At 43.6% G+C, this 14,105-nt stretch overlaps 1 protein-coding gene across 8 annotated transcripts in view; it reads left to right on the forward strand.

Annotated features, from left to right (window-relative positions):
• furinb (furin (paired basic amino acid cleaving enzyme) b) overlaps positions 1-14,105 on the forward strand; it is a 107,792-nt gene that overhangs the window by 51,251 nt on the left and 42,436 nt on the right. For all 8 annotated transcript variants that reach the window (XM_069190775.1, XM_015343561.2, XM_015343565.2 and 5 more), the window contains exons 3-4: positions 3,575-3,673; positions 12,346-12,441. In XM_069190775.1, the coding sequence (XP_069046876.1) occupies positions 3,575-3,673; positions 12,346-12,441 (195 nt within the window). The remainder of the gene's footprint in view (positions 1-3,574; positions 3,674-12,345; positions 12,442-14,105) is intronic.

Genomic DNA, 14,105 nt, shown 5'->3' on the forward strand with positions numbered 1-14,105 from the left:
TGGCTATATTTATCCTATCAGATATGTAGAAAACCTTTATAATACCAAATCTGTTTGATGGGTTTGGATGTGGCACAGGCCTCTGTCATTGAGTATTCTCCTGTTCTGTCTGGATGCTCTTGACTGAAATGCCTCATTCTCTTTTAGGCAGATCTTGAGTTAGGAAGGATCTTTTGTTTGGCCATTGGCATTGCTCTAGCTTCCCAATTAGCAATTGTTCTAATTAGCAGGAGGGAGTGCTGCCGTTTAGTCCCATCACAGCCTTGGGGAAAGCCTGCTGTGTGGGTGCAGGCGGGGCAGTGCTTTGTGTTGTTTGCCATGTCAGATCTGTGCATCTGGGGGAAAAAACTGAAAGGAGGAGATGCTTTCTCCTCTCGATGTGGAGACTGCCTGGAGCGAGCCCCTGCAGCTCAATCTGTCGGTTATCTTGGTGGTGAGAGGCCAACGCCACTTCGCCTCTCTGTGCTGATTCATGCACTTGCATACAGTACCCTTGTAATGACTCTGTACTGGCATTCCAAGAGTGGATGTGAAGGGACCTTCACTCAGAGCTATAGGCTTGGTTTCACGCTGTTCTGTGATATGCATCACCCTGAGCTGAGACATTTGCATTGTATAACTGGTTTGTGAGCAATTGATGGCATGCATCGTTTGAAAAACTGCAGCAGGCAGCATGCTATCGCCTTCACATGAATCTAGTGTACAGTCACATATTCAGGATGGCTTCAGGTGTCAGTAAAATAATAAAACTTGGCTTTTTTTCAGAGTTTGGGGTCAGCTCTGTAGGAGAAAAGGTTCTGTCATTCACATCTATTCTCCATTGCTTAAGACCTCAGCAGACCAACAAAAAAAAAACATATAATCCTTATGGGAAATCCCACTATGGGACCTTTACTTACCCAGCCTAAGCCTAAGTTTTGGGAGTAGGTTTCAATTGAGTTGTGAGATGCTTTGCTGTGTTATAATACTCTGTTCTTACTGGGAGTGCAGCTAAAAAAAAAAGTGCTTACTTTGGCACCGACTTCAGAGGATTAAAAGGGTTCTAATTTTTTGACAGGCATTGTCAGACATGCAGTCTCTTCAATAACTTCGTCATGAAGGAGGTAACAGTGTTTTATGTCCTTGAAAATGATCGACGTGAAGGGATTCAAAGTACTTACTTGATGTTGGGGGGGGGGGAGAAGAAACTACTAACTGAAACTCAGAAATGAGACACTGTTATAGATGAAGCCTTGTCATCTCCTCACAGGATCTGAATGGGTGACAAAGGCAAATAATCTGTGGGGTTTCTGGACTGGAGCCCTGTTAGTGTGACTTTCATTCTGCAGTACTCCTCTAATGTGGATCTCTTCTGTAAGGTCAGAATTTCCTCCTCGGGGCACTCCAGGAATAAATATTATCACGGGCTCCAACATGCTTGTAGAGATGTTTTAAACAAGTCAACCCATTGTTAAAAATGTCAGGTGTCTGACACTTCTGTCTTGAGCTACACTTTTTTTTTTTACTTGAATCCACAAAAATCAACCTTCGGGTTTATGAAAAATTCATGTACGATATAAATCTATTTATATCGGGTGAAATCTGAAGCAAGCAACACTAATTTTTAAATCCAGGGTTATGCAGGGGCAGTAGTTCGCACTTTGATACAAAAACCCTACCTGAGAGAGGTAGTGATGGTGATGGGGCTCTCAGCAATGTGCTCCCGAGGACAGCCAGCTCATTTTAGTGGGGTGGGGGGGAGGATTAATAATGGACCAAGGTGATGGAACTCATATAAGCACCCCTGTGGCGTGTTTTTAGACAAAAAATTAATTTTCCCACCCTGGGACTGCTGTGTTTCATCAAAACTCCATGTAGAATTAAGTCAATTAAAGCCAATTAATACATACAAACATTAAACGTGTTCAAATAACTAATTTATTTTTTTTCCTTCCTTTGAGTCGTAGATGTATAAAAAGACCCAATCTCAAAGGAGGCCACTTTTAATTATATCGTCTTGTTAATTGTAATCATTGAGCCAACCTTGAGCGTACAATGAGCAGCACAGGTGGCCAATCATGCGCATCTCCCCCAGGGAGAGGTGTGTGTGTGTGTGTAAGTGGTCAGGCTGGTTTTTGACTCCCTTTCAAAGTGGGCAATTTTGTAAGGGGGTGGGGAGAGAATACAATAGGAGCTTCTGTCATAAACCATTACAATCGGATCGGGAGAGAATTTATTTTTCAATAAAAAAATAACTTGTGTGAAATTAACGGCTCCACTCTGTACTGCTTTCCACATTAAGCTTGAAAAAGGCCATGAGTGACAATCCATCATTCCATTACTGTACCGTGACCTCTGCTCCCTGCTCCCCGGTCTGCGTGTTGTGGCAGTCAGGTGTTCGGGCTGGCAGCTGTGTGAGCAGTGCAGGCAGGCTGATGTCCTGCAGTCCTTTCTCTGCAGAGCGTGGACAAGAGAGTCGGGATAATGAAGTCCCGTTGGTCCGAGAGAGTTATTGTCTTTTTCAGGGGAGCTCCCCCCCAAGCGAGGAGTGGCGGCATGAGTAATGGGCCAGATGACACCGTTATTAACGGCAAGCGTTTCTACTGTCCCCACCGCGCGGGCTGGGCGGAGCTCCCGTCACTAACCCGCTGCCGATTAACCGGCAAACCACAGAGCCTTGCCTCTGCACATCAGATATCGCAACTGCTCACCGGGTGTTAGGAACGGTTCAGTGTTAGCAAGTGGGCAGGAGGGTTGCGCCACAAAGGAGAATTTTGAGTGGATTTTACCCAGATGGGGGCATTTCAGTCTTACCCCTGTGAGCACCACCATGGTCTAAAATAATGTTTTCTTTTTGCCCTTATTTTCTGTAAAATGTATCTCTCCTCCTTATCTGGGATCCGGTGGCCAGAATTGTCAAGAGCTTATTGCTCTCCTTAAGTGAGCTTATATTATTTCCTGCCTGTGATGACGTGACCCCTTGAAAAGACGCGAGAGACAGGTGGCAGATCTCTCACTCACCTGGGATATTCTCGCACGGATGCATTGGTGGGTTTGGATGTCGCTGGCCGATCGTCGATCGCTTTGGGCATGCGCTCTTCCTGTTCGATATCGTGCACTGACGCCTCGCTCCCATACAGCAGTTTGACACTGTTGGCCCGTCCACGTCCTGAGAAGCCCATCTGTTTGTCGTCGGTAATAAATTCTGCTCATGTGCAAGCAGTAATAAAGATATGTTGTGCTGCAAAGCTGTTGCTTTCATCTCATGCTAGCTCCAAACGCAACCGAGCAGCATGTGTAGCACTTCAAGTGTAGAGGCTGTATGAATGGAATATAATAAACTCAGTGCAGTGACACAAACATGGTGATAACCCTGAGGGTAGGGTGAATGTTCAGGCTATGGTTAGGATTTGCGGTTTGTAATTAATCTGAAGTAGAGATTGGTTATTTGCAGAAGGCGGCTTGTTCCGTCTGCAATAGTTCATACATTCTTTTTTTTAAGAGCTGGCTTTTTATCCACCTCTGAAGTTCATTTTCACAATGCCTGACCCAATGTGTGACTTTGACATGGATTTTGTTTCTGTTCTCTCTCTAGATCTTTGGAGATTATTACCATTTCCAGCATCGCGCCGTGGTGAAGAGATCCCTGATGGAGCACCGATCGAGACACGCGAGGCTGCAGAAGGAACCTCAGGTAGAGAGAGGAGCCAGGTTGCTCTGAACCAGAGGCAGGGTGCCATTGTCTTCCCATTGCAAGACCTTAATCCAGGGTGTACTTTCCTTGTAGTAGTAATAATAATTCCTAACACTTTTATATAGCACTATAGCTCCACTCAAAGCACTGTACAGGTAATGGGGACTTCCTTCCACCCCCACCAGTGTGCAGCCCCACCTGGATGATGCGACAGCAGCCATAGTGCGCCAGAACACTCCCCACACACCAGCTCTCAGTGGGGAGGAGAGCAGAGTAGTCAGTTCATAGATGGGGATTATTTTTACAAGCCACAAATAATTTGGTCAGGAAACCAGAGTAACAATGATTTGAAAGATGGTGTCTTTTTTACAGTTAGTCTTACCATCACTATACTAGGACATTAGGACCCACACCTCCTCCAGCAGCAGCCTTAGCTTTCCCAGGAGTCTCCCATCCAGGTACTGGCCAGGCTCACACCTGCTGAGCTTCAGTGGGTTGCCAGTTGTGAGTTGCAAGGGAATTTATAGCTCAATCCCTGGATTGATCTGGCTTCTGAAAATCCTTTAAACTACCCAGAATTTAAATTACACAGTTGGCTTTGCCTGTTTGTAATAACATCACAATACTGGTATGATGATGGTGTTTGATACACAGGTGCATTGTTTTGTAATTTGGAAAAAAATGTGTTCAAATTTGAGATTCAGCAAGAATGTGGGAGAAAAATGCACCGGTGAAATGACCGAGAGGGTGATTTGTGTGGCAACATCACAGAGCAAACTCTTAGCAAGAAAAGTGCTCATGCTCCACCGTCATTTATCATATCGTAGTTATGAATAATTCTGACAGAAGCTGCAACATAAGCATTTTTTTTGTTAATTTTAACCCCCAAAGCTGTTTGGTATGTTTTTATTTCCTTTTGAGGTAATTAAACTCCCCCCCTAAAAAAATGTCAAGACATAAGCGTTTGCTTGGCTAAAACCCAAACACATATTGTCTTTCTAGATTTATTGGTGGATGTGGCCAAAGTCACTCACTGATAAAAAGGAACTGGGCACAATGTTAAAATGCATGCCTTGGCTGACTGACAGTTCTTTCAGTGTGACAGTGTGAAAAGACAGTGGCAGGCTTACAGTTTCAGTTCCAGTGACGGTGGCTGTTACAGTACATACTGCAATACAGCACAAGTCGGACGTCAAAGGTTTTAAATTATTTTCAGGTTTTTTTTTCTGTGGTTCGTCACTAAAAAGCAGAAGTTGATGCAGTACTCCATTCCACTTTGCATCATCTTGTAGTGGCCACACTCGTTCTGCTTGTGTACTGTATATCCTTATACTGAAGGGGGTTCTTTATAATTGGATATAGTTATACTAGGAATTCAGAGCTGCTGTAGCATCTGTGTTCTAGGCATCAGTCCCTGTTCAATTGTTCATTCTTTAGTTATTTTGCCGTTGCAAGCCAAACTACATTTGCACCCATTTATGCAGATCAGGCATTTTACTGAAGCAATTTGAATTAAGGACCTTTCTTAAGGGTACAACAGCAGTGTGCCACTTAGGATTTGAACCTACAGCCTTCGATTTATGGAATGGGCTCCAGACTCATGCATCATTGAAGTGCAGGCACCCAGCTGGGTGATGTGTGGTAGTCACTGTGTGCCAGCAGCTTCATTGCACAGCAGTCTGGGTGGAGAAGGGAGACGGAGCTTGACAAATGAAGTGTGCACATTAGGCTAGATTGTTCAAGGCCCAAGTGAAATTTAGCCAGAATGTCAAAGTAAACACCCCTTCTCTTTTTGAGCAGTGGCATGGAAACTTTATTGACCAAGTAGTCAGCCATGATTTAACACGACACTTTAAATAATAATAAATTGAATTTATTTAATAAACTGTACTTTATTTTTTTTTAAGTAGTTATCTATTGATAAGTTTCCATTGCCTAATAGACAACGGTCTTCCAGTCTCCAGCAAACCTCCAAAGACTCTTTGGGGATCAATGACCTGTCATGGAGAAGCCAGTTTAGATAGTTGGCAGGGTATAGATGTATTCATAGCTTTTAGAAATGAATCACACCCATGAATTGTGGCAATAATACTCGTGCACTTTCCTTTCACAAATCCTTAAGATGTCCAGGAGTCTGACGATCTAGCGCTCTTAAATAAGAGAGAGGATCGTAAAGATTTTAAGTTTAACAGGGTGTCCGTGTGACTTACAGTGGTGGGCTGGAGTTATGTGCTGATGCAACCTTTCAGTGAGCTGTAAGCTGCAGAATCAAATATGCCTGGATGCTTGTGTCCATGTTCCTCTTTGAGTGGAGGCTCTTAAGTTGACTTCCTTTTTTCTCAGGGTGTTTAGCTTCTCTTGGAACGTTGCCTAGTGACTTGCTTCTTGTGCAAGCTGCTCTTGCACTGCCTTTAGGGCGCCTTTATGCTGTCCTGAAGTCACCTCTGACTTTTTGATGATGGCGCCGCCTCCACTGGTAGCAATTACACAACGCTGTGTGGGCATTGAGCCGTCTAAAAAACAGCCATTTTAAGCTCCGCATAATTGAGGAATGGGATATGCTAATGACTGCGTTTTAACGTTTGACAAAGAGGGAAGTAAAAATCTCTTTTTCAGCTTGAAAAGTTGTGGTGCTTTGCAGTTTGACTGGAAGAAGGGTAGCTACAGTATCATGTTAGCAGGGCTTGACTGCAATTGAAGATTGTGTCACCTTTGTTGTCTAACACAGACGAGTGATGAGGAGTTTGAATAATGACCCTATAAGGGCTTGCGTTTTTCACAGTCCTGGGCTCATTAAAGCCCACCCGGGGCCTCGGTGGGGTGCCCTCTCGGAAGCTGCGGATATTGCTTTCCACCTCGGGACCCATCCGTCTGCTCTGAAAGGGAATTCATTAGGCATCACCATTTGCGCTTGGCAGCTCTGAGAGCTCCTCTTAAATAACTCTGCAGCACTCGAAAGGGAGAGAAATGCCTTCTAGTGTTGAAGCCCTGGGCTGCGGCGTGTTAGATAAAGTTGAGTCTGTGCTCGGCTCAGAAGCCCTTCCGTGATCTGACAGCCTTTTAAAAAGCCGTTCTGCCACGGCAGGCAGTGCTCGCGCTCGTTCCAGATGAGCTTGCTGTCGGCGTCTGCAACCCAGACGTGCAGCTGTGGAAGTCGCTGTGGTTTGGTTTCCCCGGCATATTTTCAGGTTGTTCACAGGCCTGTGTTGTGGAGTAGATGGTGGTAAAGACGCATGGTTCTCTGATGGATAAGGGAGTTTGTGGACGGAGGGATATTTTATTTATAACAGGTGCAAAACAAAAACAAGATGGGGGGGAGAAACACAAGCCTGTAACTTCCACCCCCACATCAATCTGTCCTCATCTCTCCCTGCTCTCTCTCTTTGAGCTTGTCTCTGGATGGGATTTCCGTTTGAGCTGCAGCTCAGCTTCCTGTTGTTGAATTCCTTGGCTCCCAGAACACCACAGACAGACAGAGAGAGGACCCTCCCAGCTTCAAACAGCCTGGTTTCTGGTTGCGAAAGGTCAAACCTTTGTAGACTGAAACAAAAATGAGCGAAACTGTTATGTGCTCGTCTAGCAACAAGTTGAGCAAATCATTTTGCCTTACAGTGTGAATCGAAGCATGACGACGCCAGGCTGCTGATGATACCTCATTGTGCAAGAACAGATTCCTTGATCAGAGAGTTAGAAGGTACTCAATTAAAGATGAAGTAGTAAACCTGTTTTTGTAGGCTGTGCAGTTTAGCGAGCACACAATGATTTGGTTGTGGTCTCGGCTGTCAAACCTGCACCTGAGGGTTGCTCAGCTGTGGATGCAGCCGAGCTGCAATGCTGGGGGAAGGGAGCGAATATTCAGCAGTCTTGGAACCACAAACTCGCTTATCGACCAACTCAAACATGTCAAGAGGCTGTATTGCAAACTGAAGCTTTTCTAATCACCAACTTCATGTTCCATTTATAGATCTCATGTGGGGTCTCTTCTATTCTATCGAGCCTACCTTATATTTGTTTTGGGTGTTTTAAATTCTGCACGCAGTCTCCTTTTTCCGCAGCTGTGTTCCTTTCAAATTGAAATAAACCCTTCTTGCATCAGTGTTCTTAACTTGTTTTTGGTTGTGTGGAGCAGATGTTTATTTTTTTGGATTCACACTAAACTACCATTTTGCCTCAGGCTTCAAAACATGTTGGGAAGCATAAAGTGTTACACAATTCCTCTATCTTCTAATACCCTCCCTCCCTTAAAATCAGTAAACATGTTAAATATAGGTAATTGTGATTGTTTCAAGCTGTTGTTCCAGAATTGATGTACAGTTAGTTTATTTAGAAATGACACTAACTGTGTATTGGCATGACAAGAACTGTGTGGACCATTGACACGTCCCCCTTTCATAAGACTTTAATTACAAATGAGAGGAGGCCATTTTGCCCATCTGTCCCATTTGATAGTAGTTAATCCGAGTATCCCATTCAGAAGTAAGGGAATTGGTCCCATATTCCTTAGGGTAGAGGTACCTCCTGCTCCAAGCAGATTTCAATGTTGTGAGAACTGTGATCTCACAGGAAAAATAAACCTACTGAAATGCAAAGTGCTGACCTTGAAGTCTAAGCCTGAACTGATCTTTCACTGACTAGAGAAGCTTTGCAAATAAGTCTGGAATTCGTTCTAATGTTTTTAAACGTTCAATCTGGACATTATCTTTCTGAGATATCCTGTGTATTACATGCTCCATTACAGGCATGTAGTTGTACCATTTCATACAGCGTCAAAAATGTTTATACTGGTGCGTCAACTAAATTAGTAAAGGCTGTGACTGGGGGGGAAGAAAGGTTCCAAAGTCCTCTTCAGCCATGCTGAAGAATACAAGTTCTAAAATGTTCTTTAGAAGTAGGAACAGTGTGGGAATTTTCTGTATTCCTAGACACGCCTCCAGCTTTTCCTTTCTTCCTGCTGACTCTGTTCTTTTGCTGGGAACAGTGGGACAGATGGCTTGTGCCAATTGCCTACGAGGACCTGGAGGGTAGGCCTTAGGAGGGAGCTGTTGGCCTGAACCTCCCTTCCCCCACCCTTTATAAACGATAAATGCTGATCTGCCTCCGTGACAATCTTCTTGAGCTCCATTTAATCACCTTGATCCAACCCAGCTGCCTTGAGCCCAGCACATTCCCGATCCATTATGTAACCGTGTTCATTTAAAGACCAAAAAAATCTAACTGCTGCGCACCCTTTTATTTCACTATTGTTCATCTGTGATCCCTGGAGAGACGTGGTTAGAGAACTCATACAGGTGAAAACAAAGGTTATGTTTTTTTGTTTTGGATGACAGGAGGTGTAATAAAATGGTTAGGATTTGCAGGACAGGGCGGGTTAAGTAGCCCTGGCTCGGGTCATGATGATCCTGGTCTTACTGTGGATAATCTGAGAAATTGGTTAGTGTGTGTGCATCACTATCAACTTGAAATCTAAATTTGACTGTCCTCACAAATATAGTAACTCTGGAGCAACTGGCACTGTGAGACCCAGCAAACAATTTTTTTCAAATATAAAATGCCAAAACAACTTCTTTTGGGGCTGGTGTGGTTCAATGTGGGATAATATTTTAACAAGATTAAAAATGGTACGAGCGTCAGTACAAGATTCTCGCAAATGGGGGAATAGAAACATGTTTAAAGTGTACATGTGCTATTTTGGAAGGGGTTTCAGGTGTGTTTGTGGAGAAAACAGACGGTCATTGTTTTTTTTTTTTTTCCCCTGGACTGAATTAACAGCCCAGCTTGAACAAGGGGATCATCTCTGCTTAAGAAGGTTGAAATCCCATCAGGTCTGCGAGTGTGTCAGAGTCTGTCCTCCTGTACTAGAGTAGAGAGAGACAGGCTTTCTGATGAGTTGGCACAGATGATTGACAGTGTTGCAAGCATGGCTCTTTTTCTAACAGGGCCCAGGGATTTGTTCACTCTACATATTTCAATGACTTTTAGTTTTGCAATTAATGCATTTTAATTTCTCCCCCCCAGTGCTTGAAAGTGTCTCTCTATTACTGGGAGGGAGAAACACCTTTACAGAGAAATGCACATTTCAGATTTGTCTAGATGCTTCATAAAGGTGTGCCTCTCAAAGGTTGCATTTTTAATAATTGATGCTCTGATGTTTGCATTAATATCTTCGTTATGAAGAATATTTTTATTTTGGCCCTGCTAGGTGTCAATGCTCTGAGTTTACTCATGTTCAGCATTATTTTCAGGTATTCTCAGGCATCTTGGCAGCATTAAGCATTATGAAGGCATTTTGTCAGGGAAACATACAATAACTCACTGAACTCTGCAAGGTCCCAAGGAGATAATTGTGTTTATTGAGATCAGAAGAAAATCTGGTGAGAGAGTTGCCTAATGGGGACACATGTAGACTGCACAGAGAATGCAGAGTGACAAATCAGCTCATTTGCAAGGCTGAACAAGATAGTCTGAGACAAGATTGTAAAGTCGTGTACAGAAGGATGTTAATGCCTTGTTTGCAGGAACAAAATTAGTCTCTGGAACTAGACAATTAGAAGGGTCTGTCTTTCTGTTTCAAAGTATGTTACGTTTTTCAGGTCAGTAAAGCAAAATAAAAAAAGGGTAGGGTTGCTAAACTTTATGAGCAATGGATTGCTTTTTTTAAATTTAGAATCCCCATTTTTTTAAATTATATATCCACCCAATTTGGTTTGCAATTGTTCTACATCTCAGCTGGACAGAAATAAAAAAAAAAGGAAGGTCTGACCTTCTTCTGCGACCCACCTCACTTTCGGTACTCTGCGTTCTCCACAGCAGCTTCATGTAGGTTAGTGCCGATTGCAGAAGCCTCCTTCATAGAGGCCTCAAGCCTGCAGGTGTCTGGAAAGCCCAGAGCTAAGAGAATCCTGGCTGGCTAATCCATACCAGTCCAGTCACCCGTTGCTATTGATCAGGATTGCCCCAAGAGACAATGGTACACCGCCTCTTAGGGGAATCCTGGTCAATAGTCACCAGTGATGTGTCCTGGGGCCATCGTGACATGTGGATCATAGAGCTCGGCCTGCTGCTTAACTACCTTTACTGATTGAGCCATTCAGGAGCTCCTGTACGTTTTCCCTTAGTTCAGCTGTTCCATCCTTTTGGCTAAGTTGTCAAACACAGGCTAGCGTTGTTTGTCAGCCATCTACACTACTCTGCATGGAGCCTACAAAGGAAAAAAAAAAACTTAATGCAAAGGTTAAGTAAAAGATTGTGCAGTTTCTCGGAATCCTTGAGTTGTGAGGTGAGAAACGTTTTAAATGTTCTCTCCCAGCAAACAGCCTCTGGAGTCTAGGAGAATGTGATCAGATTGCCTTGCGGATCTTGAGTGAGTGGAAGCAGAGCCTGACCCTGGATTTTTGTCATCTCTGTCCAATCTCCGTTATAGCCAAGACTGAACTTGAGAAAGGAATTGGCAGGCAGCACACAATGTTCAGCAAAATTAATAACAGCTTTAATGTTACACGATTTCCAAATTTAATATGTTGCTCCTGATTTCCAGAGCCGATCTCTTTAATATGGTATGACCAGCCGCTTGAAGGCTGCCAGCTGCACTTTGCTCTTAAATTGCCAGTTCAGGGGAAGAAAGTAAATGTCTCACAGATGATAGATTTACTTGTGGATTATTCAGACCCTGCCAAATACTTGTAACAAACCGCCTAAACCGCTATTCTGAGTTTTTATTTTTTTTTTCTAATTTGAAATCTACATCTGCTTCTACGAAGGTGCTCTACAGAAGCAACGTCTGTGTGCAGCTGTACTGTAAAACAGCAGCCCAGTTTGTTACAGGGATTCCCTTCGGTGGTAGGGGAAGAGATGTTTGGAGAGAGTGCACAGTACGGTCAAGAGATTTTCATATCCGTAGAAAGAAATTGGTGCACATGGCCAAATCCTATTTCTTCTCCCAGATGTCTAGATTTATATTTTACGTTTCAAGTTGTGACATGCTGCCACCATTGAGCATCGCTTCTCCCATTGGAGAGTTATTTTGTTCAGGTGCTCGGAACGCGGAGCAGTTCCAGAATGGCATCACTTGTTGGCTTCCAGTCCTCTTCTCCTTCATCGGTGTGCCACAGCCCTGCCTTGATGGAAGAAGTAGGCACTCCCCCCTCGGCATCTCCTTAGGACACGGTGGTGCAGGGGTGATCTTTAGGGCACAGATGCCCTGGTCCACGGACACAGACAGGACAGAGCTGTCCAGTCTGACCAGCCCTCTGCATCTTGGTCCCACTTGCCTCCTCTAGAGCCGTGTGTTGGTACAACAGTTTGAGGAAGGTGGGACATTTAACCCATCCACCCGTGGTCCTTAGGCTGACAAGCTTATCAGTAGATGAAGGTTCTTGAGGAGTGGTACAGCCTTCCTTGTTCTGCCTGACATGGACAAGAAGCCTTGTTTTTGTTTGACCACAGCCTCGTAGAAATCATTTTTCCACCTCCCATGAGTGTAATAGTAGTGAAAGCTGTTCTAAAGCAGCCATGTCTGTATGCACCCTTTCTGTTGCACAGTAGGGGGTTTCAATGGGTCTTCCAAATGGGGCCGAGGCTGGACAATGTGAAGTGGTTTTGTGGTTGCATTTTAAGAGCTTGCTGTGAGATTTCTGCTTCCATCACTGAATATATTTTTATCTCCCCCCTCACAGGTGAAATGGGCAGAGCAACAGGTGGTGAAACGACGGAAGAAGAGAGATATTTACAGTGAGCTATCAGACCCCAGATTTCCCCAGCAGTGGTACCTGGTGAGTAAAAGCATATTCTCTCTGCGGTCCCTCCCAATTGGGGAGCCGATTTAGGAGTTTTCTGATAAAAGGTAATTGTTGGAGGCAAAATGTGTGCTGCTCAAATAGATCCACTTATATCCATTTTATTACTTTAGAATATACATTATAGACTAGCTTTGCTGCAAATGTTTAGGCCTACTGCCAGCGAAGGTTGTAGGTGAGTGTAAACTGCTTTAAGGAGGGTCATGTCATCTTTCGAAAACTTTTTTCTTATCCCTGTGAGAGGGAGTGATTTGTCTGCTTTGCACACAGAAAACCAACCTTTCTCGGCTCCTTGAAACTGATATTTGCTCCGGAACGCTTCACTGAATTTGTTGGGATTACAGTATAAATTATGCAACAGGGAAGTGAATTCATACACGTTGATCTGAGTTGACACTTTTGCTTTTGCATTTAAATCCAAACAAAATTATTTCCTCCTTTGATCAGAATAACCAAATATGTTCTGTTTTTGTGCTTGTCATATTAAGGAATTAAGGAAGGCTTTGTTTTTTTTGGTGGATCTTAATTAACCTTGAAAACATGTAACATTTGCTTTTAAGTGAGTTAAAGTATTGTCCTTCAAAGGCTTCTTGAAAAACTTTCCCTTCTGGAGTTACTGCGGTACTACCCAGCCGAGTTTACTGGGATTGATTGTGTATTATTATTTCAGAAAATGCTCAAGCCGGTGGCTTAAGCTGATCCGATTTTTTTGTCGTTTCCGGGATCAGTTCTTGTCGAGGTGTCACCTTGGCCTGGGGCTGCTGTGCACTGGAGTGTAAAAGTGCTCTTTACATTACAGAGCAGAAGAGGCACTGCAGCAGCTTCTGTCTGAGCTGTTGAGTGAGATTGAGTAAAATTTACAGCCTTGCTGTCTATTTTGGGAAAGTTCACCACTTCTATAGCGGTTTAGCTAATTTGTGTACTAGGGGAGCGTGATTAAGATGGGTTAGGTAAGTCCCAGCTTGTCATTAACTCTGAAATGTCTTTAGGTTCAGTTGTATGCAGGATGACAGTTTTGCATAGGAAGTCAGTATAATCATGTTTGGTGCATTACCTTTTCTCCCTATAAAAACGCCTCCTTAGATTTAGTGTTTCAGCTGGTTAAATTCTGAAAAAATGTGCCTCCCATGTCCCCCGTTAATTCATGTGTTCATATTTTAGATCATATCTCAGGACCCAATCAGAAAGTGAGTGTTGCATGGGGAGTATGGCAGCTGTGGTTGAATAAGGGTACTGGGGATAGACTGGCCTTACCCAGCTGAAGAATCTATTTTATATTTTATATTTCTGCTAAAGAAAAATCAGTTTTCTAGCAAACGCAGCTATAGCCTCTTTCACAGGTGTTTTCAGCCATTCTATATGAACACTGATGTTCGACCCCAGAATTTCTGTCATGCTTGCGCTGCACACTGAGCTGATCGCATGAAACTGGAACTAATCATTTTTCAGCATGCAAAAGACTTGTACAGCAACACAAGCCATAAATTCCGACAGCGGATCAACAATAATTGCAAGATCGTCTTCAGCCCCTGGAAAAATAGGCTTCTTCTTGCGTCGTACTATACGAGATGATGTTTTTTCATCCCTTCATACAAGCCTGCACCCTCCTCATTAGCATGGGCGGATGTTCAAAAGTAAAA

This window comes from Lepisosteus oculatus, chromosome 5 (assembly GCF_040954835.1).
Source record: "Lepisosteus oculatus isolate fLepOcu1 chromosome 5, fLepOcu1.hap2, whole genome shotgun sequence".
In the NCBI taxonomy this organism is placed as follows: domain Eukaryota; kingdom Metazoa; phylum Chordata; class Actinopteri; order Semionotiformes; family Lepisosteidae; genus Lepisosteus; species Lepisosteus oculatus.